At 39.8% G+C, this 25450-nt stretch overlaps 5 protein-coding genes across 5 annotated transcripts; 2 read left to right on the forward strand and 3 right to left on the reverse strand.

Moving 5' to 3' along the window:
• Positions 1 to 5553: 5553 nt before the first annotated feature.
• On the reverse strand, positions 5554 to 5916 carry K441DRAFT_567315 (uncharacterized protein; the record flags this gene model as incomplete). Its single annotated transcript, XM_067643793.1, is given in 2 exon segments — positions 5554 to 5760; positions 5773 to 5916. The coding sequence occupies 2 exon segments, from the start codon at positions 5914 to 5916 to the stop codon at positions 5554 to 5556; spliced, it is 351 nt and encodes a 116-aa protein (XP_067502563.1).
• A 2407-nt stretch (positions 5917 to 8323) lies between these two features.
• Positions 8324 to 8785, reverse strand: K441DRAFT_678330 (uncharacterized protein; the record flags this gene model as incomplete). The annotated part of the gene is made up of 2 exons (XM_067651145.1): positions 8324 to 8518; positions 8651 to 8785. The coding sequence occupies 2 exons, from the start codon at positions 8783 to 8785 to the stop codon at positions 8324 to 8326; spliced, it is 330 nt and encodes a 109-aa protein (XP_067502564.1).
• Positions 8786 to 14725: 5940 nt separating this feature from the next.
• Positions 14726 to 16010, reverse strand: K441DRAFT_661816 (uncharacterized protein). Its single transcript, XM_067648936.1, has 2 exons — positions 15737 to 16010; positions 14726 to 15683 (listed from the first exon to the last, which is right to left on the reverse strand). Exons 1-2 carry the CDS (start codon positions 15951 to 15953, stop codon positions 15118 to 15120), a joined length of 783 nt encoding a protein of 260 aa, XP_067502565.1. The 5' UTR covers positions 15954 to 16010; the 3' UTR covers positions 14726 to 15117.
• Positions 16011 to 16676: 666 nt separating this feature from the next.
• K441DRAFT_661817 (uncharacterized protein) lies at positions 16677 to 17034 on the forward strand (the record flags this gene model as incomplete). Its single annotated transcript, XM_067648937.1, has 2 exons — positions 16677 to 16743; positions 16804 to 17034. Coding segments are annotated over 2 exons (247 nt in total), but the record flags the coding sequence as incomplete, so codon positions are not given.
• A 1152-nt stretch (positions 17035 to 18186) lies between these two features.
• K441DRAFT_697265 (uncharacterized protein) lies at positions 18187 to 19048 on the forward strand (the record flags this gene model as incomplete). The annotated part of the gene is made up of 4 exons (XM_067652961.1): positions 18187 to 18318; positions 18386 to 18508; positions 18565 to 18816; positions 18878 to 19048. 4 exons carry the CDS (start codon positions 18187 to 18189, stop codon positions 19046 to 19048), a joined length of 678 nt encoding a protein of 225 aa, XP_067502567.1.
• Between the last annotated feature and the right edge of the window lie 6402 nt (positions 19049 to 25450).

A 25450-nucleotide genomic window follows, 5' to 3' on the forward strand; every position in this document is an offset into this window, starting at 1 on the left:
CCTAAAACCTATTACACTATTAGATGTAATTAGCCTCTAAATCCAGTACTAAGAGGTAACTAACGCCCTGACACCTGGACGCCCTAAATGCCTTCGTTATATTAGGCGCTAACTTACCTAAGAAGCCGCTTAATTAAGTCATTTTGGTAGTAATAATATAGCACTATATAGCTCGCCTTATTTCTAAGGAACAATGCGCTTATAAGCTAGCCCTCTCCCTCTTTTACCTTTATTCTTTTCCTTTTAGATATTTAAAATTATAGCTCCTATTAGCAGATTAATTTACCTTACCCTTTTTACTATAATGGCTTAGATTTATAGGAAACTAAACCCCTTTATTATTAAAATAGGGCTCTTTAATTGCTTTTAGACCGCACTTATTTACACCCTATTAGTAATACGCGAATATTCTAGAGATAAGCCAGTCCGGCGTATCTAGTTTTTTATTTAACTACTATTTATCTTTAGCTTATATAATTAGTGTATATATAGGATTACCCTATATCCGCATTCTCTATTTAGTTAATTGGTATATAGTTTATATTTATAGTTTCTGTTATATTCTATACTATTAAGGAGACTAGTTATATTATAACCGCAACTAGGATATATAAAGCCCTTCCGATTTTAGCTATTAGTTTCCTAATATATATAATATAGTTATATAGCCTTGGTGTTAGGCTTCGCGGTAATTATTATAAACGAACTCGCAGGTACCTACTTTATTTAACTATAGTATATATTCCTAATTCTTATAGACAGAGGGCCAACCCACTACTGCAATAAATGTCCTTGGTGATTCCCCCAAGCAGACAGCCTTAAAAGACATAAGGAGACTTAGGTATGTTTCCCTAAGTTCTCTACTCCACGTTATTAATAACCGGGAACTGCCTGCGCGTTGATTATTATTGCATTTCTCCATAAAATTTCCTTAATATTTGGTCGATTTACTACATTTCTTCTTAGGCCTTTAAGTAAGACGAGAAATAAGACCACTAGTTTATAACAACCTTGTCAAGCACAGTTAGCTTTACGTACTTTATTTTTATTGTAACTTATTAACTTATTTCCATTACCTATTACCGACTAAGTGGCGATGTCCATAGTGGCGATTGTAAATCGTTGTCGTTAGCCTTTCGCCACCTACCTTATGTATAAATAGCCTCTTTTCTATATAGATCAATCTAGCATTAAAGTCTAATATATATCCCTTAAATACTAAGGTTAATAGTAAATACATAGAATATAAAGTTGGATTTGGAGGAATTTAGGGAAATATTAGTGGGTGTGGATAAATCGGATAGCTGTATAATTTAGTGCCCACAATCGAGGTTTATAGAAGGGAAACAGTACTAATCGGCCAATATTATAACCCATAAGGCTATAATACCTAGCTCTTGCGCTTTTCACGCTCTATCCTCTATCTATATATACTACTCCAGCTCCTCTAGCTCTAGCTCCTTAATAGTTAAAGTTATTCTTTTATATTAATAAGTAAAATTAAAGTTTTATTAGTGCTTTAATCTCATATCCCTTATATAGCTTCCACTTTACTAGCATCCTCGCTAAGTAGGTCTAGATAGATTATATATAGGGATAATAAAGTAGCTTATTATAAAGGCTTTTTTTAGGGAAGGGATTAGAATAATATATATATAATCCGGTCTGTTATAATAGAAGCGGACTAGGAGTAATTACCCCGTTTAGAATGGCTTGCGTATTAGAGACGTGGCGCTATATATATAAACTTGTATAAAGGTATTTATTAAGCCCGTTTCTCCTCTAATCTGGCCGACGATATAATTAGTTATATAAAAGCTAACTATTCTAGCAACCTAAACGGAATATAGTATGTTAAGTAGCAAGAGTAATTTAAGTAAGGACTAATACTCTAGTATTAAGCCTAAATAGTTTTTTAGTATATTAGAACCTAAGTTAGTAGGAATATATAACCTTATAATTAAAATACTAAATAAAACGAAACTAGAAGAGGCGCTAGCTCTTATAACCAATCTTTTAGATCTTGTTTAGCGCATAATAAATAAGACCCCTTTACTCGATTTAATACTTACTACTCCTATTACTTATAATAAGAACCTTCCGCAGGAGTTAATATAGACCACGGCTAAAAAAATCAAAAAGATGCTTAAAGATAAAGAAAGTTTCAATGTAAAGAATGTCCGAAAAGTCCTAATTTCTATAGAGTGGTATCTTAAAGCCGCTAAGAGTATAATCTTAGTTATTAGGGATGCACCTAGAAGAGCGCTCTACTCTAATACTCTACGCCAAGCTATATTGGATGATCTGGCAGATCTAGCTCTCGTCTATATAGCGAGGCTCTCCTACTTCCTAGTATTTAAACTTTAGCGGCCAAATTACTCTAAATACCCGGGGGATACATTAGCAGACTTCCAGCTCCAAGCCTTTAACGCATTCTTAAGGGGCGCTGAAATCATTGTCATATATAATAGGTATATACTCGAAGAAAAAGAGTTTCCTAAAACCCTTCCTTAAAGATATATCTGTAGGAAAAGCACCAGTGCAAGGGTTATTATTAGTACTCTTGATATAACGGGCTTGAAAAGGACGTTATCTAACGATAATAGAGGTAAATACCCTTATTATATAATAATAAATTACTAACACAATATAATAGCTTATCTTAAGTACTGCAAAAAATATACTATAAGTCTAGGTCGAGATAAAGATATAAATACTATTAAATTATACTACGACTAAACTAAAGATGAAAAATTAGAGTACGTATTATATAGAGATTTAATAACTTTAACTAATTAATTATAGATACTTCGATGGGTGTAAATTAACGGTTAATACACTTGCGGTACTTAAACCTTATTAAGGTCGTGGCTATAGGATATTACTGCTAAACGCATATATAAAGTTAGCCAACTCTAATGGTGCCAGAATAGCTAGATCATTCACACTATAGAGCTAAAAGATTGCTAAAAGAGCTGGGTTTAATACTAAAGATCTTATTATATAGTATAGGGAAAAGTCTTTTGTTATAAGCCTTAGTGTTCGCTTTACTCCGGAAAATTAAGTTATTTCTCTAGGCGGGGCTTTTTATATCTTAATTAGTGCTAACAAAGTTATTAACCTGGAACCTTAGTCGTTGCATCAGTCCTTTAGACGTCACATCAGCTCTTAATCAAACGACTTACGTTTGAAGCTCTAACTGGTTAACCAAATACGTCTATAGATTAGACGAAGCTGACGACGACTTTTTGATATATAGAGGCCTTAATTCGCAAAGGGAATATACAATACGCTAAATTTTCGTATATAACTCGCGGCTTAATAGGCGTAAGCTTAAGCAGATTTGGTTTCAAATAGCCTGACGCTGGCGTCTTTGTGCATACTAAATTAGTGGTAAAGATTATAGCATTTAGTCGAGAAGCTTATCAATAGGTTCTACAAGCTATTAGTTGGTATATTGCCTTCAATGCTTAAATCAATAGTGTCCTAGCCACTAGTAGCTACTATAATAACTATCTGGTTTAGGCATTGTAAGTAACCGTATTATTGGCGCTGCGCTTAGTAGATAATATAAGAAAGGCTGCCAGATATCTAGTAGCATCTATATTGCTATATAAGGTGTAGGCGATATATAAATAGCACTATTACTAGTGATTATATTGGACTAGGGTAATATTAGAGCTCTATATAGATCTAAGGGTTATATTAGAGCTAGATCTAGTAATTTTAGATCTGGAGTAGAGTAGATCTAATTAAACTAGCGCTCCTAAAGCTCTAGTACTATACCTAAATAGGATAATTTTATACCTAAATAGGATAGTTTATAATTTAAATTAGAAGGAGGTTAAAAGAGGGGCATTCTAGTTACACACCCCTTAATTACTACTTGCACACTCCCCCGAAATAGGCTTAGATTCTTCTACTTTAAGTTAAAATATTAAGTATATTTGACTTATTTACACCCAAATTATAAAAAAAAACATTATACGCCCGTATAAAGAGCTTGTAATTGTAAAGCATCGTCGTAGTCACTTAGCTAGCTTTACGGCTAGCTTTATAAATCGCATTAATAAGTCTACTTAGCGGGAGCTCTTAGTATTTAAGTAAAATACTGGCTATATTACTTGCGGGTAGGTATGGGCGTAGGCGGGCGTAGGCGCAGGCGTAGATGCGGCGCTTGCGTGCCTATAGAGGCAATTTATAGACATTAAATAGAGGCAGCAGTACTTAATTAAGCTCTTACAGCGCCTTGCAGAACACTTTACAGTAGTCCTACCAGTTAACTTAAGACGATCTCAAACGTATTATAGATGTTATATTTTAACACTTTAATTTTTATAATTTAGGTGTAAAATAAGTTAAATATATATGATATTTTAACTTAAAGTAGAAGAATCTAAGCCTGTTTTAGGGGGGGACGTACGCGCAGTAATTAAGGTATATATAACTAGTAGTGGCCCCTAATATTAACACTAAAATCGTGCTAAGACTTACTATTTATAGTGTATATTTGTATTAGATTCCCTTAAAGCTCTAGGAGCCAAACTTTAAAAGAATTAGATAGACTAGATTTGAGTTTAAATCTAGTCCAGTCTAGTCTAATATAATAACTAACTATTACTAGTCGTAGCGGCTGGTGTATAGTTTTAAAACCATGTTGTAAGGATTTACTTGCGGTTCTGTCGCTTCCTAAATATCCCAGTTATAGCGTATATAGCTAATTATACAGTTAAACGAGAAAGCCGAAGGGTTGAGGCAATAGCTCTTTAGCCCTACCCTAAGTATTATAAAAGGGAATAGATATAATATCGTTCGTTATATATAAGGTATGTGCCAGAATTATAGACTCGATTATATTAGCGCTTAGGTTATCTAAAACGTGGTATCCTTTAGATTATACAATCCCCTATAATCTATAATCCCTTAGAATCGCCAGGAAATTTTTAGTCTAATTTATTAGTGCCTAGCTGCCTAGATTACGTATATATTAGTATAGTAATAAAATAACGTAATTCTAGTTTATAATTACTAGATTTGCTAAGACTGAACTAGTATAATATAGGTTTAGGTAGGGCATCCTAAGGGATATTTCTTCTTAGGATGACCCTAAATCAACTATAGTAAAGACTCTTATAGAAGGGGAAATTAAGTAGACCTAATTATGTATATACAGAACACACTAAGGAGGCGACTCCAAGCTACGCTAACACATTGTATATTTTTGTCAATTATTTATCCTAAAGCTAAAGCGATTGACCTAACCCATTCTTGAAAAGTTATAGCCACTAAAATATACAAATTTGGCTCTCTCGAACTTCAACTTATAGTAGTTAATAATACTCCTAGTCATTCGTCTGCCGATAAACACCTCTCTTATAACCTTTGCAGAGGTCTCTCTTATATAGTAGGTCTTCTTTTAGGGCATAGTATTACTGCTCTATTGGAACGCCTGACTACTTCTTAAGCCTATATATGACTCGGTTGATATATAATTCCTTATCCAGTATTAGGGTACCTAGCCGGTTATAGGACTTACACCGTTACAAATCGCAGTTAATAGATATGTACCTTAAGGCACGCAGGAATAAATCCCGTCTTAAAGTTATTAGTAAGGGTATCTCTTAGTCTGTGAACTAGCTCCGGAGGCTTCTCGCGCAATCCACTAATAGGATTAACAGCGATGGTTGGAATACCGGTTCTCAGCTTAATAGATACTTTACGTATAGGGCTAGCAGCGCACTTCGGGCTTGAGCTTCCCAACTAGTTCGTAACGGCACTAAGAGTAGTTCGCTCGGTCAGATCGAACGGATTAGATCCTACAATTTGCGATATACTTTGGGCGGGCGAGATCTCATCTTCCCGTTCTATTTGCCGCTTTTTAGGACTAACTCTACTAGACGTCGTCACAGGCGGCATTAAGCCTGCGCGCTTCCGCTTTAAGGATTGGGGCGGTATATTAGATAGTAGAGGAGTTAGAGGAAAGTAGTTTTTAAGGGTTGTAGAATTTAACTAGGAGTAGATAAATCTATAAGAGGAGGGAAGAGCTATAGAGGATAAAGGAATAAGATACGGGTATAGCATTCTATAAGGCACTACTTTATTAACCTTCCCTAGTTAATGTTTTCTTATATTACTACTAGACCCTAATAAAGATTTATAGGCTTAAAAATCTAATAGTTAACGCTCTAGCACAAACCAACGCATTTATTAAATTTTAAGCAATGTTAAATTTATAAGTTTATTAAGGTAATTAAAACGCCATTAAAATTATATAAAATTGTTTAGTGGTTATTATAACTAAGATTTTAGCCTAAAGTTGGCTAGTTTTAGAAAATATCGGTAAATTTAGGTCAAATTATCTTAGTTGTTAACTTTTGGCTTAGACTAAGACAACTAATAGAATACTAGATTTTAACTTAAAAGTGGTGACTTTTAGTATAGCGTCCTAGAATTTTAAAGATTTAAACCTCTTAAGCCCCTAACCTCTATCTTTATAAGCCTTATAAGCCTTATAAGCCCTCTAAACCTAACTTAGTAGTATTTTAACCGGGTAGGCTATCTATTAAAAGCCAAGAAGCTCCCTTATTAATATTACTTCTTAGTATATTGTCTAATTACCTATATAACGCATCTAAGGGTAAACTGACCAGGAATTGGTAATCCTATATGCTTAGGCTAGAAATAAGGATGCATTTATACCGGTAGTTTTATAAGCGCAGCCTACACACCTCTAAGAAGCGGAAAATTTGTGGCTTTAAGGCTACTTTTATTCCTTGGCGTCGCTAGCTTACTCCTTATATTCTTAGCTGCTAATACTACGGGCTATAGGCCACAACCCCATCACGGCATTATCTAATGGTAATGCTTCCACCATCGGGCTAGGAGCGTAAGTATTTTGACCGCTTCTTTCCTATTTAAACTCGCTTCTCACTAAGCGCCTATATTGTGTTCCGACTTCGACCCCCCCCTCCCTAAGTCACTAAATTTGCTTATATATTTGAAAAACATCAAGCAAGCTGTGCCGTAGTCTGGACTAGCTAGGCCTAAGAGGCCAAACCTTTAGCACCTTTCTGGAAATTTCAGGCTTGCGAAATTCTCGACTTTTACGTGCTATAAGTCTTGTGGCTAGCTAGACTCTATTAGGACCATTAAATGGTCTTCTAGGGGTATGCGTATAGTATATTACTACTTAAGCTAAGAGAAATATAGAGTACTCGAATTTCCTCTATCCTTTTCTTTAATTCCTATAGTCTAGTCTTACCAACTAAATACACTCTTTTAATATTTCGTCCCTCGTCTTTAAGACACCGTCCCTATTACTTATTCTAAGAGTTGGCACTCCTTTCTTATTGTCTATTTTTCTCTTATTAATTCTGTTAAGCGTGCTATAACTAATTATACGTTAATTGACTCTTTTGAAGGGGATAATTTCTTTAATAATTTCTATTTCTAGACTGTAAGTAGATCTCGTGGGCTAGGAGTGGCGAATATAATTAGTTCTTCCCAAACCGGACATTATTCACGCTAACACTACTACGCAGGACCCTAATCCTACTATTGGATTTATTGACTATAAAGATAATGTAACAACACACAATCTTGGGCTAACCTCAGTGTCTGGGGGTGCGGCGTTCATAAGGGTGGATGATATAAATATATATACTCCTCCACCTAATTCCAATGAGTGCGAGAATCTCGAGCAAGGATGCCTATACTAAGGATCTTTTCATTGCGGATATCGCTCACATGCCCGGTTCTATCTGTGGTGGAGTTTCGGTCCGGGTTGGCCAAACAGCGGAGGGATCGATATTATCAAGGGCGTAGACTTAAATAAAAAAGAACAAAGTTCTTTGCACTCGGGCGATAACTGCAAAGCTACTCCCATCCTTCGGCGAGGAACTGCGAACGGAAATAACCGCACTGTCAGCACCTCCAGCTCTGGGTGTGCAGTAGATGATATCTCTACTGCAAGCTATGGAGATGGATTCAATGCTGTGAACGGAGGCGTGTGTGCTACGGAATGGACCAGAACCTCCTTTAAGGTGTGGTTCTTCCCTCGCGCAGCCATTCCTCTTAGCATTACAATAGGAGCACCAGACGTGAGCACGTTCGGTGTGCCAGTTGCGTACTTCACTGGATGTGACTTCGATAACACTTTGCGAACCACCAAATTGTTTTCGATACCACCTTCTAGGCCGGCCAATGTGATTATCAGGCAACAACCTGTCCAAGCGCCGGCGACGGATGGGCGGGCTGTGTTGTTGACGTTGGAAGCAACCCAGACTGGTTCACGATGCTTACTGGAGATCAACTCCGTTGAGATCTACCAGCAGAAAGCCGCTCCTTCAACCACTTCCAACAGTGTGTCGAGCACAACCAGCTCAGCCTCAAGCACTTTGAGCAGCATTTCAGTCACATCCAGCTCAGTCTCAAGCTCTTCGAGCAGTGCGTCAAGCTTCTCAGCAGTATCGTCAAACCTCTCTTCGGTTTCATCGACTTTCTCTACATCATCGTCGATCTATAGCACACCAACATCGTCATCAGCCTCAGCGACACTAAGCTCGTCAATTTCGTCCAGCTCGGCAGTCTCATCAAGCTCTTCGGTTGCCACAACTTCCCCTATCTACTCAAGCTCCTCATCTTCAACCACCTCGAGTCCTTCATCTTCTTCAACCTCACTAGCTTCATCGACATCAACCAGCTGCACAACAAGCCTTTCCTCAAACTCCAGTAGTCTATCCAACCTTGTCGACTCCGAAGAGTTCCATCTCGAGCCTTTCGACATCATCTGCTTGTTCAAGCCCCTCTGCTTCAACAAGCTGCATATATGGCCAGTGTGTCCAACAGTCAGCTTAGCTGCGAGCTTGAGAAAAATAGCTGACTGACTGCGTCAATTGGATCGCTCGCTGTCCGCTCGCTGTTGGACAACGTAAGCTGACTGTCAAGCTGTCAGCTAGCTGTCCCAATTAGGAAATTTGTATAGACTTTATAGTGTTTTATTTCGGATTTTTGGCAGCGCCTCCCTATATACAAATATTAACATTGCCCGATTAAAATTTAGCCCTAATTTACCTAATATGGTATCTAAATATAGCCAAATTCGTCCCGCACTATAAAGACTTAAAAGGTAGGTAGAATGGTCGGTAGTAAGGACTCCAGAGGCTCTATTTCTATATTAGATTTAGTTAAATATAAAGCTCTATTAAGTCTACCTTACTAAGCTAGCTTTTCTGCCTCTATAGTTAGCTTATAGCTAATAAGGTTAATATTTAAGCTTATTAACTAGGGTGTAGTTAAAGCTCTATTAGAGTTAATATAGTTAATTAAACTACTTAATAAAAGGCCTTTAGTTAACTACCACTTCTAATATTAATCTGCTTTAATTGTATTGGCTAAGGGTCTATTATACTTATTAGTAATATTCCATTTATAGATATCTAGATATCGCAGGTAAGATTAAATTTACTAAGCGTAGTAAGGAGGAGGTCTTTAATATTAATACGTCGCTATTTAAATACGGTTTTAATCCAATTGCTTAGTAATATAGGCGTCTTTATAAAACAGTCTTAGATCTAAGGACGGTTAAATATTAGTAGAGCGCGCGTAGAAGGACTTATAGCTTAATAAAAGGTAATATCTTATAGAATTATCTAATTAATATAGGCTTAAATATAGCTAACTACCTAGAACAGCTAGTATTTATAACTATTAACGGAAGTAGAAGTAGAAGCTTCTACGGCTAGTAGTCCTATTTTACTACTATAACTTTTAGGGTTAATAGTAAGGTTGTACTTTAATTTTAAATAGCCGTTAATATAATTATTGCCGTTAATTATAAGTAAAGTACCTAGTCTTTAAGCTAGATAGCAGAGCTTATATAGCTAGAGCCTCTTTTTACTTAAAGGACCATTCTAAAAAAGATCTACTCTTTACTTCTATATTAGTAATATAGGAGCTTTACTTAATAGTAACTGCTTATTAGTAACTTAATATCTATATTTACTAGTAATTTTACTATATATTATTAGGTAGAGATTTCTCTAATTAATAGGAAAGATATAGCTATAGTTCTAGTTAGCTAGAGGAGGCTCTTGCGATATAGAATTATCTTAATCGCCTAATTTAGTATTATTATTAATTAGAAAAGGGGAGAAAGCAGTTAATCTATAAACACTACGTGGTACTGGAGTTAAGTAACGCGTAGATTGTGGATTTAATAAAGAAGTAGAGGAAGAAGCAGAGGAAGAAGCTCTACTGCCTGGTTGACGCGTGAAATATAATATACGTTGTATTTTGTATACGTGGTATAGGGGAACGGCGCAGTAGAGATATTAGGGAAAATGCTTTATTTGCTATGGCTAAGCGAGAGATTCCCATGGGTTTCTCATTGCCTGGCGTTAGTCGAAGATTTAAATATCCTTAACTTCTACCAAAAGCTTTAACTTACTACTAAATCTTACCACCAAGGCAGCGAGCTGTCAGCTAGCTGCAGTCTTATAGCTGACTGACTGTTATAACTCTATAGGCTCGCTGACTGCTTACGTTATCAGTCTCTTGGCAGCGACGCTGGCAGCGACGCTAACTCTTGGACATACTGCCTCTAGCTTAAATATTGCTTTACTAACTATAGGCTTTCATTAGCTCGCGATTAGGGCTCAGGCCCTAGCTATAAAGGCTATAGGAGCGACCCTTTATAACGTGTCCCGCCCCCACGTCACTATACGGCTAAAAAGACAGAGAGTGCTTGCGAACTTGTCGTAAGCGTGGCGGGATCCAATATATGTACTCTTACACCCTTAAGTATATTAAACGCATTACTAAAATTAAGCGCTAAGTACTATAATATCTCTTTAAAAAGGCCCGCAGTCGTAGCTAGAACCCTTCCTCTTATCCTTTTATTCTTAACGGCTATATTATTAATACTCCTTATACTAGATTAAAGGTTAAAATTACCCGCGAGTTTAAATAGCAAATTCTTAAGAAAGTTACTACCGATTAATTTAGTAGAGAGAAGTCCCGCGCCTATATTATTGCTAAGTACGGCTACTCTACTTAGACTATCCGGCGGGTTCTTTAACGCTATAGATATTAAAAGATAAAGCCTATAAGAAAGCCTTGCCTCTTATAAGAGATAAAGGAAGCTCGTTGTAAGAGGCCAGCCTAACTAGAACGTATAATTATCTAATTAACAATATTACAAATAAGTAGAAGGTAAGTCGAAGGTAAGATAAAGGTAGAATAAGTTTTATATATTAAAGGACAAATGCTTCTAACCACTTCTATTTAGAGACTAATCGCTAGTTCTTCTCTAGAGGTAAACCAGCTTCCTATATATTCCTTCTAAGACGCTAGTAAAACCTTTTGCCCCTAATCTGTCTAACTATGTCTTCTAAGATATAGATAGGATATAGATAAAACCTCCTACCGTCTTATCAGATATATACCTTCTAGGGGATTCCGTTACACTTATCTATAGTTTACCTTGCAATATAAGTATTAGACGATTAATAATTAGAAGGCTATTATCTAAAGTAATAAAACTGGTATTATTTTAGGCTATAAAAGAAGTAGATATAAGCTCTAGTATTTAGCTAAAGAGAAAGTAAATAAGAAGGTAATTTAATCTTAATTTCCTAAAGCTACTAAGTTTATATTTTAGGGCGTGTTATATAATTAGAAGGCTCCCTACTATATATAGAGGCCTAAGACTATATAAGAGAAGAAGATCTTTAAAGATTAAGCTTTAAAGGATTAATAAAGCGATTAAGCCAGAGCTTTATATATCTTAGCAACTTACTACTAGTATATAATAACTTAGGCTTTATAATAAGCTAGGTAGAAAGCCTTAATTCTATATAACTAAGGAGAATAGCGCCTTTTAAAAAAATAGGAAGAAAGGGGATATTAATTAATATCGCTACCTTACTACTATCCTCCTTCCTATTCTTATTCCTTTTAGTATTAAGTACTAGATTAATTACCTAGATACTATTATTTAAGAGGATAAAGCTCTATCTTATATATTGTATTACTAGTAGATCTACTTTAATATAGTAGGCCTTTAGCGCCTTCTTTAGCCTAGTAATTTACCTAATTTAAATATAATTAAACTAGCTTAGGCCTATCTTAAATAAGTTACTATATAAAAGGGAGCGCTAAAAACTAGAGTAGAAGCTAAGCGAGTATAGCAAAAGGCTTAGGAGGAGCTTAAGTAGTAGCGAATTTAAGCTTAAATTAAACGAATTCTATATTATATTAAAGAGGTTATTTACTATTAAGGAGGCAATAACTATTATAAAGGCACTGCTAACTATTAACATAATTAGAAGGCGCTTAAATGCATAGATTAATTAGCGCTAGGTTATTACTTATATATAATAGTAGGTACTTTTAGGCCTTAATTAAGTTAATTAAATAGAGCCTCTATTAAATAAGCCTAAGCTACTAGAGCTTCTAGAGCGTATAAAAATAGGACCTTAGCTACTGTATAACCTTATAGATCTAGAGCCTCTATATAGCGACTATAATCTAAAGTAGTATTGCCAACATTGAGCTAAATAGGCTCTCCTCTAGCTGCCTACTTAATTAAAACCTCCCTTTAATAAGCCTCCCCTTAAGCCTCTACTACCTATTAAACCTCCTCCTCCTTAGCTGCTTAAGCTTTAGAACCGACTAAATATAAAGGGCAGAAATATAAAGAAGGTAATATTTAAAGTTAGCTTTATAGAGCGGTAGTAGTAAGAATAACGGGCTCTAAATAGGTAGGAGGATTAATACTAAGCAGCAGATATTAGGTAGCGTACGGTTAATTAAACTATAAGGAAGTAGGTAAGGAAGAAGGACCCTACTACTACCTCTAGGGAGGCCGTAGGTAATAGCATAGCCTCCCCTAGCAGCTTAATTAACATAGACGTTAGAGGAAGGTCCTTAGAGCCGCCTGTAGATCGTCCTTTAGAGCCTCTAAAACACTAAGCGTTTATATAAACAATTAATAAGAAAATAGGAAGAAGGCAGTAATAAGAGGTTACTGCTTAACTAGAGGACTTTATAGAGTCGGTAGAGGAGCCAGTATAGGGCAGGAACCTACGGTCGCGCAGAGCCCGCAACCTCAAAAACATATAGCTTATTAATGAATCAATTAATCGCCTATATATTGTCTTTTATTTGAAGCTTTAAGAGCGAATTTAATGCGTCTAACGTTGAAATTCATATTCTGCCGGTGGGCGGTGAGCCAAACTTCCTAATTAGGAAGGTGCAAGAACTTTTGTTAGGGACCTCCGTACTTATGTCTTGTATGCAATCCGTCTCAACGTTCACACATCATCTTCATCTACAGCGAACCCCATCTCGTTCGTTACCAACCATAAGCCATGGTACGCCACATCAGCACCCCCAACGTCTTCCAGCGCAATTAACTGTAAGGAAAAGCAAAGCACCTCACGCTACTTCATTCTAAATGTTGGCCACTGAGGTAGCTTACCTGCAGAGGTGAGACGGGTGCTGTTCCACCATAGAATTAGGCTGTATTACCCTAGTCTCGACCTGTATCATCACTCTCTAGGGACCCCTGTAAGGGGTCAATTCCTTATGTATATTAGGGCTCTTAGAGCCACCTTGAATCAAGCAGATCAATCGTTCAATTCTGTGTCTCTATATCAATCAGCTAGCTATATGTCATTCGTGATACCTGTCTGGCTGAAACTAAAATCCCACCATATGCCGGCATCCAAAGCACGTCATCTTCCTGTTCAATATAGCTAACCGTAGAGACCAGTTTCGAAGGGAAGCAAGGCAGCCGTCCATCGTCGCATTTCGAACGTCAGTGTTTAAAAATAGAAGTGAGAAGCAGATATCGTCTTGATCGTGGAATTGTGATTCGTCACGCCTCCGGGTAGACACAGAATCGGCCTTGCGTTTGAGCCTCGTTAGAGACTCCGCACTGTTGCGGTCGTGCCTCTAATGTTAAAGCCCGTACCAAGCGTTTGATACGATGAACTTGAACGATCACTAAAAGAAGGAGAAATGGCAACATTAGACGACAACCTTAGATCTAAGCAAAGAGTCAAAGCTTGAGGTTCATGTTTCCTATCTTCGGATCAATGTTTAATGTCTCTAAAAACGTTTCCAGGATATTTGTTGGATGCGACCAATTTAGGGGACTTTAGTAATAGAAACTTGGGCATATGTTATTACATAAACGCCTCGCCCGACCTTGCCTTTAACTTAATCATCTTTATAAATATCTGTCGAACATCGGATGTCCTTACTACCGTCTTACTACCGTCTCGGTCACCGACCCGGTCGACGACCCGGTCTACGACTCGGTCTACGACTCGGTCTACGACTCTGTCTACGGTTCGGTCTACGTTCGTTTACCGAAGTCGTCAATTGCCTATCGTTCTTTATGTATTTAGAGAGGTTGTAGAACTAGATTTCAATAGACAGAGGGTTTCTCATACTTGATCATCCGTTCAACAATATCAAAGCTACCAGTGGTTCAAACGCTAATGCAAAGTGGCGAAAACTACATTAGTGTCTATAATATCACACCCCTAAAACTAAGCAACATTAATCTTGGAAAACGGCGAAGGGTGGCTTTTGGTCCTCAGGAAGCAATTTCATTCGCCTACCTATTTTACTCTTTTAAAAGGCGAGCCAGTATTTATAAAACAGCAGACTTCTGGAATGTAGGCATAATAGCCTCCTATGTCAAAATCCATGAAAGGGCAGTAGTAAACTTGTGTGTAGGCGACTGAGCCTAGTACTTGGTTCGGGTCGGAGCCGTTACTCGGCAGTCAGTGAATATGGGGGGCAAGTAACGATATTAAAGATATTGGAAAGACAGGGAAATAGTAAAGACGTTAAGATAGCAAGTCAAGCCCACCATCTTCTTTACCACTAAAAAAGAACCCAGCGTGCAACGCATCGTACTAACCTCTAGCTCGCCTCCGTAATAAATGTAAATCCCACCACCCCCTCAACTCTCTACATACAATTCTTCCTAGTAAAACTCTCACTTACTCCGAATCCACCAGTTCAAATACGAGCTCATAACCACCTGTATCGGCTCCGATTTCTATGCTAACAAAGTAGCATGGCGCTTTGCTATATTCTACCTTACCAAGGAACATCACCAAACCACTTCTGAATCTGTTCGGGACTCGGTCCTTGCTTTGGGTCTCTGCTTCCAGCTCCCCCCCCCGAATCTCCCCCTAGACCCTTCCCGTGGCCCCCCACCTCTGGCTTAGGACTCTGGCCGTTCCCACCTTTATTCTTCGTCGACTCAGATGACGATTCTGGCTCTTTTGCCAATGCTCCTTTTCCCGCGTGCTCTTTTAACCACTTCGCCTCAAAGCTATCCTCTCCGAAATGCAATATCTGCCGCTGTACAGCGTCCGGTGAACGCCGGATATCGGTCCAATTTTCCGCATACAACAACTCGAGCATTGCGGGTGTATGAGCACCCATCTGCGCTGCTCGAGTTAGATATCTGTCGAATACTGCGCCTTTATCGAGACAGCAACGCAAGATTTCGTGGTGTTGCTTTTGCGCTGCGAGACAGGCGGCAGGTTGGAGCGGATCGGGCACAGAGGGTTGGCCGCGTAGGGCTTGTAAAGCGGACTTGAAGCTGTCTGTTTTGCCTTTGATACAAAGCGTGAAGATCTCCTCATAGTCTGAGGTGTCTAGTTATGTCTGTTTATCACAGTTGGTTGCGGGGATCAGGAGGCCAGCTTACCTTCCAACGGCTTGTAATCAGATGCTAGAGCCACCTCACGAAGCGAGCCCACCCACGGCTCAATAGATGCTAAAGTGTCTCCGATGCTAGAGATACTGTCTTGGGGGTGGCGAACTCCTTGAAAGTGTGCTAGTAAGTGATTAAAGAACTCTTGCTGCGTGATTCCGCCTTCTGGCAAGTTCGCTTTTGCAACAGCCTGTAAGAAACAGAGCGACATGTTCCCGCTTCGAAAATGTTGTGATGTTAATGCCCACCTCGTATGAATACAGTTTCGCGCGAGCGGCATTTCTCAAAAGTCGTCCACTCACTTTAAGACGTGGGGCATTCGCCTCAGGTGAGCCCCGCCGCCACCGGGATGTGCTTGTGACGTATTGCATGCTTACTGCAGAACTTACTCCCGCCAATAGAGGTGCTTTCTCAGCCACGGAGGAGCAACGGGCGGTAAGGCTGCATCTGCACTGCCACAGTACATCCTGTTAATCTTACTTGGATCCTGGTGGATTATCATCTGAGACGACTAGGCGTAATCATCGGAGCGATCGAGATGGGCAACCGGCAGATGTAGTCACACTATCTAGTCAGCTGGCCGCCTTATGCGGACAGGATCCGGACAGTAACTCTTGGCAGTAACTTTACTGTCCGAATCTTTTTGATCGGCGGCGGCTCAGCAGGCGGTAAAGGAAGCCAAGACACTACACAGGGCCTATTTTAGCTTTCCCGTTATCTATTTCTACTCTTTCTTGTGCTTTAGGTCTCTCCCCCTACGCGTTTCTCTCTACGCGTCTTTCTCTCTATACGTCTCCCCTTGTAAAAGAGGCACGGGCGAGGCACGGGCAAGGCACGGGCAGAGACGCGAGCAGACGCACAAGTAGAGGCACAAGCAGAGCTACGAGTAGAGCCATGAGCAGAGGGAGGAGCAGAGGGAGGAGCAAGGGGAGAAGCAAAGGGAGAAGTAAGGGGGCAGCCTAGATAGGAAGGTGTGTCAGGAGGGTGGGTCTGGATGAACAGTGCTCAGTTGATCTACAGGGGTAAATTAAGGCTTAGCTCTGATATTCCCTTTCTAGGCGCCCCTTTCTATCTCTACGCCTCGCACCTCTATATCTCTCCACTTTTCCACATCCTACTTGTGGCTCTGCTCGTAGCTCTGCTCGTGGCTCTGCTCGTGGCTCTGCTCGTGTCTCTGCTCGTGGCTCTACTCGTGGCTCTGCTCGTGCGTCTGGCTCTGCTCGTGCGTCTACTCGTATCTCTGCCCGTGTCTCCTTGCGTCTCCTTATGTTTCTCTTTGCACGTTTTATGGGGGTTTGGTAAAAAGGTGTAGAGACATAGATGTAGACACAAAGACGTAAGGACGCGGAAATTAAGGCGTAGAGGCGTAGAGGCGTAGAGGCGCAGAGGGAGGCGCAGAGGTGTGAGGGAGGCGTGGAGGTGCAGAGAGGTAGGCCGTGCTAAATTAAGTTATGACTCTAACAAATAAGCTCTAAGCCACTAATTTTATACCGGCAGAATGAAACTTGGCAGAAGATTCGGACAGTAAAGTTACTGCCAAGAGTTACTCTCCGGATCCTGTCCGCGCCTTATGCCCGTTCAACCATTCCTACGTTTTGTTTCAGATCCTATATAGTCCATTTTGACACCTTTTACTGGTTACAGGGCAAAATTGTCTACGATGATCGGTGTTCTGATCACTTGGCGCTGACGCGCGCTCCATGAGTCGACCCCAAACCTTTCACTTGCAATCATACTGCGTAGTACTCCATTGCTGATTTATAGTTCGTTTGGTCTGACCGTTTCATCCAGTCACAGGATGGAACAAGTCAACCAACAAATGCCCCCAAGCCGCTTCTTGAGTCACTACGGAGACGTGTTCGCGTCTTCCCGTGGAACAAGAAGAGGAATATGTCGTATATTTCCTTGTCATGACTAATTCAGGGCAGAAATCCTTGGGGAATAGACTTGGAGGGCAGCAAGCATGTGTGCTAAGAGTAAAAAAACGGATACCTTTGTGGAATCCTACGTCCACTTCAGAGTATCTATTTCTGTAGAGAACCATTCTATTCCCTGCGGTCAGCGATGAAGACGTTAGCGTACCCAAACCAAAGGCAAACACAGCCAAGAATCAACAAATACTGGTATCATCAAAGTAAGGCCGCCGCAAATTACCAAAATCGCGGCGACAATGTTGGCTGAATCATACTCCTTCTCCCTGTGGCCATGCCCCCTGCGATGGCGAAATTCTCACAGATGGATTCGACCCCGGACCTCTGGAATGCACGTCTGAGGCGAGTTGGTCTACTCGACATAATCCTGCACATGGCTCAGCAATTATGAGGCCATGTGATGTGAAAACGCACGTTATGGTGCGGGCATCGCGGATATAAAGAGAGCATAATCTCCCCAAGAGAACTGCATCACCGCAATTAACTAGTCTTCATTGAAGCTGTACATTAGCAATGTATATCGCCAGACTTCTCTTTTCCACCGTTATTGTAGCGTTTCAAGCTAGAGTGGGACATGGGACGCCAGTTCCAGGTCGACTGCAACCGCGTGTAGACTGTGACGATGTTTCGAAATATACGGTTCAGGTAACTTCGCATACATCTATGTATATGCCCTGCCGGAGAGGAGAAAATCGCTGATATGACATACTAGTATTTCATGGACCACAAGGTCTACGAACCCCCAGCTTCGACGTGCTTATTTTACACGGCGTGGCTGAGTGCCATCGCCCAGCGCTTCGCTCACTCGGGAGGAGCATCCATGACCACCATATGGGTTCGTGCAACACCAGCGGCCTAATCAATTCGAGACTTGGGAACTAAATCGTGCAGGATATGTGGCCTTGCGACTACTACAACGGTGACCTAGAAGACGAGAACAACCGTTTGCGTTGCATATTCAAGGACAAAGACACTCGAACCGAATACTTCGAGCACATGTCCGAGGCCATGGCAATATCTTGTGATATATTTGCCACTGTCATGACCAATTTCACAGACAATATTCCGCAGGATGGCATTTGGGGAAGAGTGGAGCAGCCAGCTCTTCAGAGAACAGGGAATCCCGGAGGCCAGATTGATACGGTGAGTGCTCTTTGTCGGGACTCTTTACAGCAGAGCGGAGGGCTAATAATCAGCCACGTAGATTGTCGCAGTGGACTTGAAAGGTGATAATCTGGTGACAGTGTGGGAACGTCCTGGTACACGTCGTAAGCGCTCAGTCCAGGAGGGAAATATGTTGGAGGCGAGAGACCAGCCGAATGGATGCTACACGCCAGAGCAAATCCAGGAGTGGTTCGGAGATGTCCCATGGTAATCGACACTCCGATTTTTTAGTTCCGACATCGGTATATTTCGAGTCGTGCTCTTGGGATAAGTACCCTAGTGTGTATTGAAACGGTGTGGATTAGAGGGTGGCTTGAGGAATGCTTGTGAATCTGGAGGCTTCCAAATTGACGTACTCCTGCTTCTCTTGATACTCGTTTGCATGAGAAGCGATTATATATTTCTATACAATCGTCGTGAAATCAAGTGGAGTTCATTTGCATGTGTGAGAGGGAAGATAACATAAAAATGAAGCCACTCCTCTAGCAGATAGAAAAACCAATTTGTTCAGCTTTCTTGTTCTTAGCAGCATATACAATATGCTTATCAGTAGGGATCTAGGTCTCGGCATGCAAAGGACGTTATCTCATTGCTTAAGATAGTAAAGTGCAGCGCTTTGTTTGATGGTGGGAAAAAAAGCTACGTGTCCATCTCTGGATTTCAAATGCCAGAAATGAAAATAGAAATACCTAAGCATTTTCGTCTTGATGGCGATGAAATAGCACATGAAACTTGTATTGGGGGCTGCAGTCAGCCTTGCGTCTGAGACGTTAGATACATCCTCTTATTAAGCTTCAAGCCCGTGCCCAGCGTTCGATACGAAAGGGCGCTAAGGTTCCGGTGCCATGGCACACTGCGAGGTATCTGGGATCATTGATCACAAGCCGGCACAATCTGCCGCGCCAGCTGAATTGCATCGCACGGAAACCGCCATCCTCGACCCGAATCCTGCGTATCGACGTAGTGTCGTCAAAGGTTGGTCATTAAGCCAACGATTCGAATTGATCGAGCAGGAGACATATGGCCCGGGGTCGAAAGTAAGAATGAGCTCAGCGGTTAAGGCTGGATTTGGAGCTGGATCTAGGCCAGAGCCTGAGCAGGAGATGTGTCGATCGGTAGTCCGTGCACCGATTGTAAGAAAGGAAGAACTCGTGTAAAGATTAATCTATGTGGAAAAAGAGGCTATATATATATAAAGTAGATGCAGGTACAGGGGGGGGGTATGTAACTGAAACAGGGGGTATAGGCTAAATCCAACCTGAATCGACACACCCTCCCAGCTTAACAGCAGTGCTGCTTAAGCTGATACTTAAAATTAATCCAAATCTAGAACTTAGATAGGATATCGTCGGTAAGGCTATATATAGGCCAACTTTGTTGATAAGGCCGTAGGTTAGCAGCCACGTTGTTAGTCTTTGTCCGGTTAATGCTAGCCGTACTAGTGTTTAGATTCTCCTATACTGTCTAGCAGTTGTCCATCTATGCCTAGATCCTCCTATACACTCTAGTAATCGTCTATCTATGCCTAGATCCTCCTATACTGTCTAATAATTATCTATCTAATATCTAGCTATGCCATAATAGCACGGTTGTTGTCTTATCTTTAGTAGTACGGTACTAGCGTTAATATAATATAGCAGTAAGGTGCCAGCTCTAGGGTAACGTAGCAGTAAGGTATAAGCTCTGGGTAAGAGCGGTAACGTGCCAGCTCTAGGGTAAAGTAGCAATGCGCTAGCTTTACGATAACGTAGCAGTAAGGTGCTAGCTCCAAGATATAATAGCAGTATAATACTAGTAACTGGTTAGTATCCGTAGGCAAATTAGCGCGGAGTCTTATCGGTTTTTAGTAGTAAGGTGCTAGCTCCTGTCCTTCCACTAGCTCGTTGCCCCAATAAACCCAAACTCTTAGGCCGCCTTATCTCTGGCTCCTGCCTTATATCTAGCACTAAGTACCTGCCTTAACCCGGCCTGCCTTAATCCGGCACCTTAGTACCTGCCTTGTCTCTAGCTCTTACCTCATCTCTAGCGTACAGCGGGCATTATTGGTTGTAACATTGGTAGAAGGATATAAAAGTAATCACGAGTACGTTAATAACTAAAGTACCCAGACACAAGCCTATAGGAACAGCTAATTAAAAGAAATCGGCGCGTAGGAAATAACCCGGGCTTATAACTGTCGATCAGTAGTCCGTGCACCAATTATAAGAAAGGAAGAACTCGTGTAAAGATTNATCTATGTGGAAAAAGAGGCTATATATATATAAAGTAGATGCAGGTACAGGGGGGGGGTATGTAACTGAAACAGGGGGTATAGGCTAAATCCAACCTGAATCGACAAGATGCTAGAAGGGTGTGCAAGGCAGATCGCTCGTGTTGAGAATTGGGTGGCTGGGCCCAATATAGGGTGGCTGTTACCAGCCACCTAATTATTGTTGTATATAATACGAGCTTCTTACCCTACCAAATATTATGCATTCAACCTTCCATCTTACTTTTAACTCCCCTCAGTCGTTCATTTCAACAGCTCGGTACCACCGTGATCCGTCGAGGCACAGCAAGAAAGAATGGGCGGTAACCTTGGTGAAGCATTTTCTTAATTGGGTGGGTTTCGTTTTATGGACTTAGCGTGTGTAAGGGCTGGCCTGACGTAGGACCAAAGGAGTAAACGAGTGTCTGTCAAAAGAGTGTGTATTGTTCTATTTTTCTCTGGGAAGTGGGGCAAGAGGATTGATTGATTGATTGATTCCTGTTGGCCACGGAGGTAGCCTTACTACGGAGGTGCGACGGGTGCTGTTCGACGTCCGTATCAGACGGTATCAGTATAGTCTCAACCTGTATCATCACTCTCTAGGGACCCCTGTAGGAGGTCAATTCTCTTATGTATATTAGGGCTCTTAGAGCCACCTTGAATAAAGCAGATCAATCGTTCAATTCTGTGTCTCTATATCAATCAGCTAGCTATATGTCATTCGTGATACCTGCCTGGCTGAAAGTTATGAGCCTGGTAACCTTCTAAGCACCAGGGAGATCTCAGTGGCCAGACGAATACCACTAAGCCTATTTGAGCATAGTTCGTCACGAAATATCGCGTGCTTTACGCGAAAGCGCGTCTCTTTACGCAACCTTAACCCTTAAAACAAAAGCCACCATGGCACCCATAATGGACTCTACTAATCCTCTTTTGCTGACCTAAAAAGACTGGCCTTTATAGTTTCAATTTATCCGTCAAGAAGTAAGTTTTACGAAGATCTGGGACTATGTAGACCTAGATAAGGCGGAGAACGAAATCAAAGAAAACACTGAGCTAGAGATACCTTTGATATCCATAGTACTAGTAGCTCCTGCAGCATCAGTAGCAGCTCCTACAACGCTAGTAGCAGCACCTGTAACACTAGCAACAGCTCCTATAGCACCGGCAGCAGCTCCTATAGCTCCAGCAGTAACTCTAGCGTCTACTAAAACCGCTATACCTGCCTCATTAAATTAGCAACAAACTCTACAATTAATAGAGATATAGAGAATGCTCTTCGAGCTATATAAGCTCCAATAACAAGATTACCTAAAGCGGGAAGAAAAGCTCCACACCTTTATAGCACTACTGTATGCTACAATAGGAACCAACTTCTCAGGGTATCTTAAAAACCTTACTATACCGTACTCGATCTTAAGACAGCTGAAAAAGGTAGTAAAGCCATTATAAGCTACGTTGCAGTAAATGGTACTAGATAATCTTAAGAAACGGAAATAAGGGCCTAAACGTTAAACTCTAGAATCTTGGCTTTAGCTATATATTACTATTATATAGAACGGCGAAGAGCTAGAGGAAGGGTTAATAAAGGTAACGGAAAGCAGTATTATATAAGCCTTTGTCTAGGACTGTAAGGAGATCTATCCAGCTCTGTATTATGCCTTTATTTAAAAGGTAGCGAAGAGGTTAGAGAAGCTTACAATGGCGACAATAATTAAGGAATTTAACCTCCTCTATAAGCATTTAAATACGGGATATAACGCCCATGCTATACTCTTAGGGCAGCTATTTATAGATTTAATGATGTCTACTACCCTAGTACCTTTTCAATCGTCTAAGACAAAGTGCTCTACTTATAGTTTACCCTATAAGTTAAAGAATTGCAAGTAACTGTTTTAGTCTCTTTAAGGTTTAAACTTTATACTAAATAATAAGTATTTAAGAAGGTATTAGGAATGGCTTAAGGTCCCATTAAATAAGTAGTATTATAATAAGAGGGTTAAGTAGATTAAGAGGGAAGGCCCTAGGTTAAGGACGTCTATATTAGCTTCGTTTACTGCTAAAAAGATTAAGGATCTAGATAGGCCCTAAGCTACAGCGGCAGCTGTAATAATATCCTTTTTATTATTAATATTATCGCAGGATTATCCAGATCTGTCTTTAATTAACGCCTAGGGGTATAACACTATAGCAGACACCCACTTCTGTAACGATATTAGATACTTCCGTAACTTTAAGCTAAGTATATCTATAGCAACGGCTAGAGATTCTGGAGCAGAAATTTATAGATATAGTGATATCAACCTAGCCATTAAGGTGGGCAAATAACGCCTAACTCGGTATCTAATATTGAGGAACATAGCGTATACTCCCTATTTTTATACCAATTTGATATCTATAGTAAAGCTCCGTAGAGTTAGAGTAATTATTAACTAGTTTATAAATTATCTGCGGTATAAAGATAATAGAAGCCTATTTGCCAACCTTATAGAATACGGAGGTCTCTACCTTATCAACGCCATTGCTACCTTACCACCTACTCCTATTATCTACGCTATATCTACCAGATTCTTTATAACGTCCGTATACGATAAGGTATGGTACTAACGCCTACTACACTATAATATGGAATTAGTGGAATATCTACTAACTGTAGTAGATGGGGTTAAAGTGGTTAAGACGGATAGAGGAAGGACTCCGTATAGTGTACCACTTTATAAACTATATGTTTTAGGAAAGATGACTTAGTAGATATCTTATAGGATATTAGCAAAAGGAACCTACCCTTTTAAATATATTTACTTTAATGTTATTATAGAGGAAGACGGGTTTAATAGAGATACGTATGTAGCTTACTTTTAGTATAACTATATAAAGTACCATCGTGCTTTTCCTATTAAGAACTACGAGTAAGAAATACTGCTCCTACTCTTTAAATCGATAATAGCATTTACGAAGAAATTTAATACTTAAGGTATCCGTATTTAGTATATAGATAAGGAGTAAGGTATAGGCGCTAGGGTAAAGAACCTTATCTAGCTTAATAGAGGTATTATTAAGTAATTAACGCTATATACCCTAGCTTAAAATAAACCTGCAGAGAGGTTAGGAAGAGTCATTTCCAAATAAGTAAGGACTGCTGTTATTAAAGTAAAGTTACCCGTGGATCTCTAGCCTAAGTTTATACTTCTAGCAGTATTCCTACTTAATTAAACTCCTATTAAGTCTATCGACTAGAGGACCCTATTTAAGATGCTTTATAAACGGAAGCTATAGCTAGCAGGACTTTATATAGCTAGATTTTTAACCTACGTGCTTATTAAATATGGTATTCCTAGGAAGGTAAAGTTTAAACTACGAGCCTAGGTAGGTTATCTTATTAGTATAAAAGCGTTAAATATTTATAGGATATAGATACCAACTACTAACTACATTATCCGACCTTGTAATGTACGAATTAATAAGTTAAAGAGATATTAATCTCCTATAATACTAGAACACCTTATTATCTTATAGGCTTAAAAAGATTATTTTTAATAAGTCTAGGACCTACTAGATAATCTTTAAGATGGCAGTAAGAACTAAATAGAGAACTTTAATAAAGAACTAGATGTAAGACTGCCGTATTTAGTAAATATTAACATTACTCCTATGTTAAAAAGCATTCAGATCTTAACAGAAGAACTCCGTTAGCTACCTACCCTAAAGCTAACTCTAGAACTATCTATACTATTAGCGTCTTTAGCGCCTTAGCAATTACTATCTACTATAGCATCTACGCCACAGACACTATCTACTACTTAGTCATCTTCTAAAGTTACTAAACTACCGTTTATAGATCCTACACCTTATTCCGAACCTTAAATAATAGCAGGCTTATTATTAGGGGGTAAGAGACGTTCTAGCCGTAAAAAGCGGTCTATAGTAAAGAAGAAAGATATACTAAATCAGGATCTACGACGACGAGCCTTTACGGTTTAAATTAATGACGGTGATGATCTCATTAATCTAGAGATGACGCCATTGGCTTACGCCTTCTACACTGCTGCGACGAAGACGTACGGACACTAAGATAACTTTCTAACGCCACCAAAGTTATAGAAAGAGATGCTTAATTATAAGTACGCTATAGAGTTTAAAGCAGCTGCTTATACTAAGATGAAAGCTTTAATAGGAAAACATACCTAGGACGAGGTACGGCTAGTCAAAAGGGCTTACCGACTTCCTACTATGTGGGTCTTTACCTATAAGGAAGATTCGGACGGCTATATTACGAGATTTAAGGCTTATCTAGTCGTCCGTAAAGACCTTTAAGCAGTCTCTTAAGAGGAGGTTAAAGCTATAACGGCAGCCTATTAAACCTTC

The sequence above is a fragment of the Cenococcum geophilum genome (assembly GCF_001692895.1).
Source record: "Cenococcum geophilum 1.58 unplaced genomic scaffold K441scaffold_28, whole genome shotgun sequence".
Classification (NCBI taxonomy): Eukaryota; Fungi; Ascomycota; class Dothideomycetes; order Gloniales; family Gloniaceae; genus Cenococcum; species Cenococcum geophilum.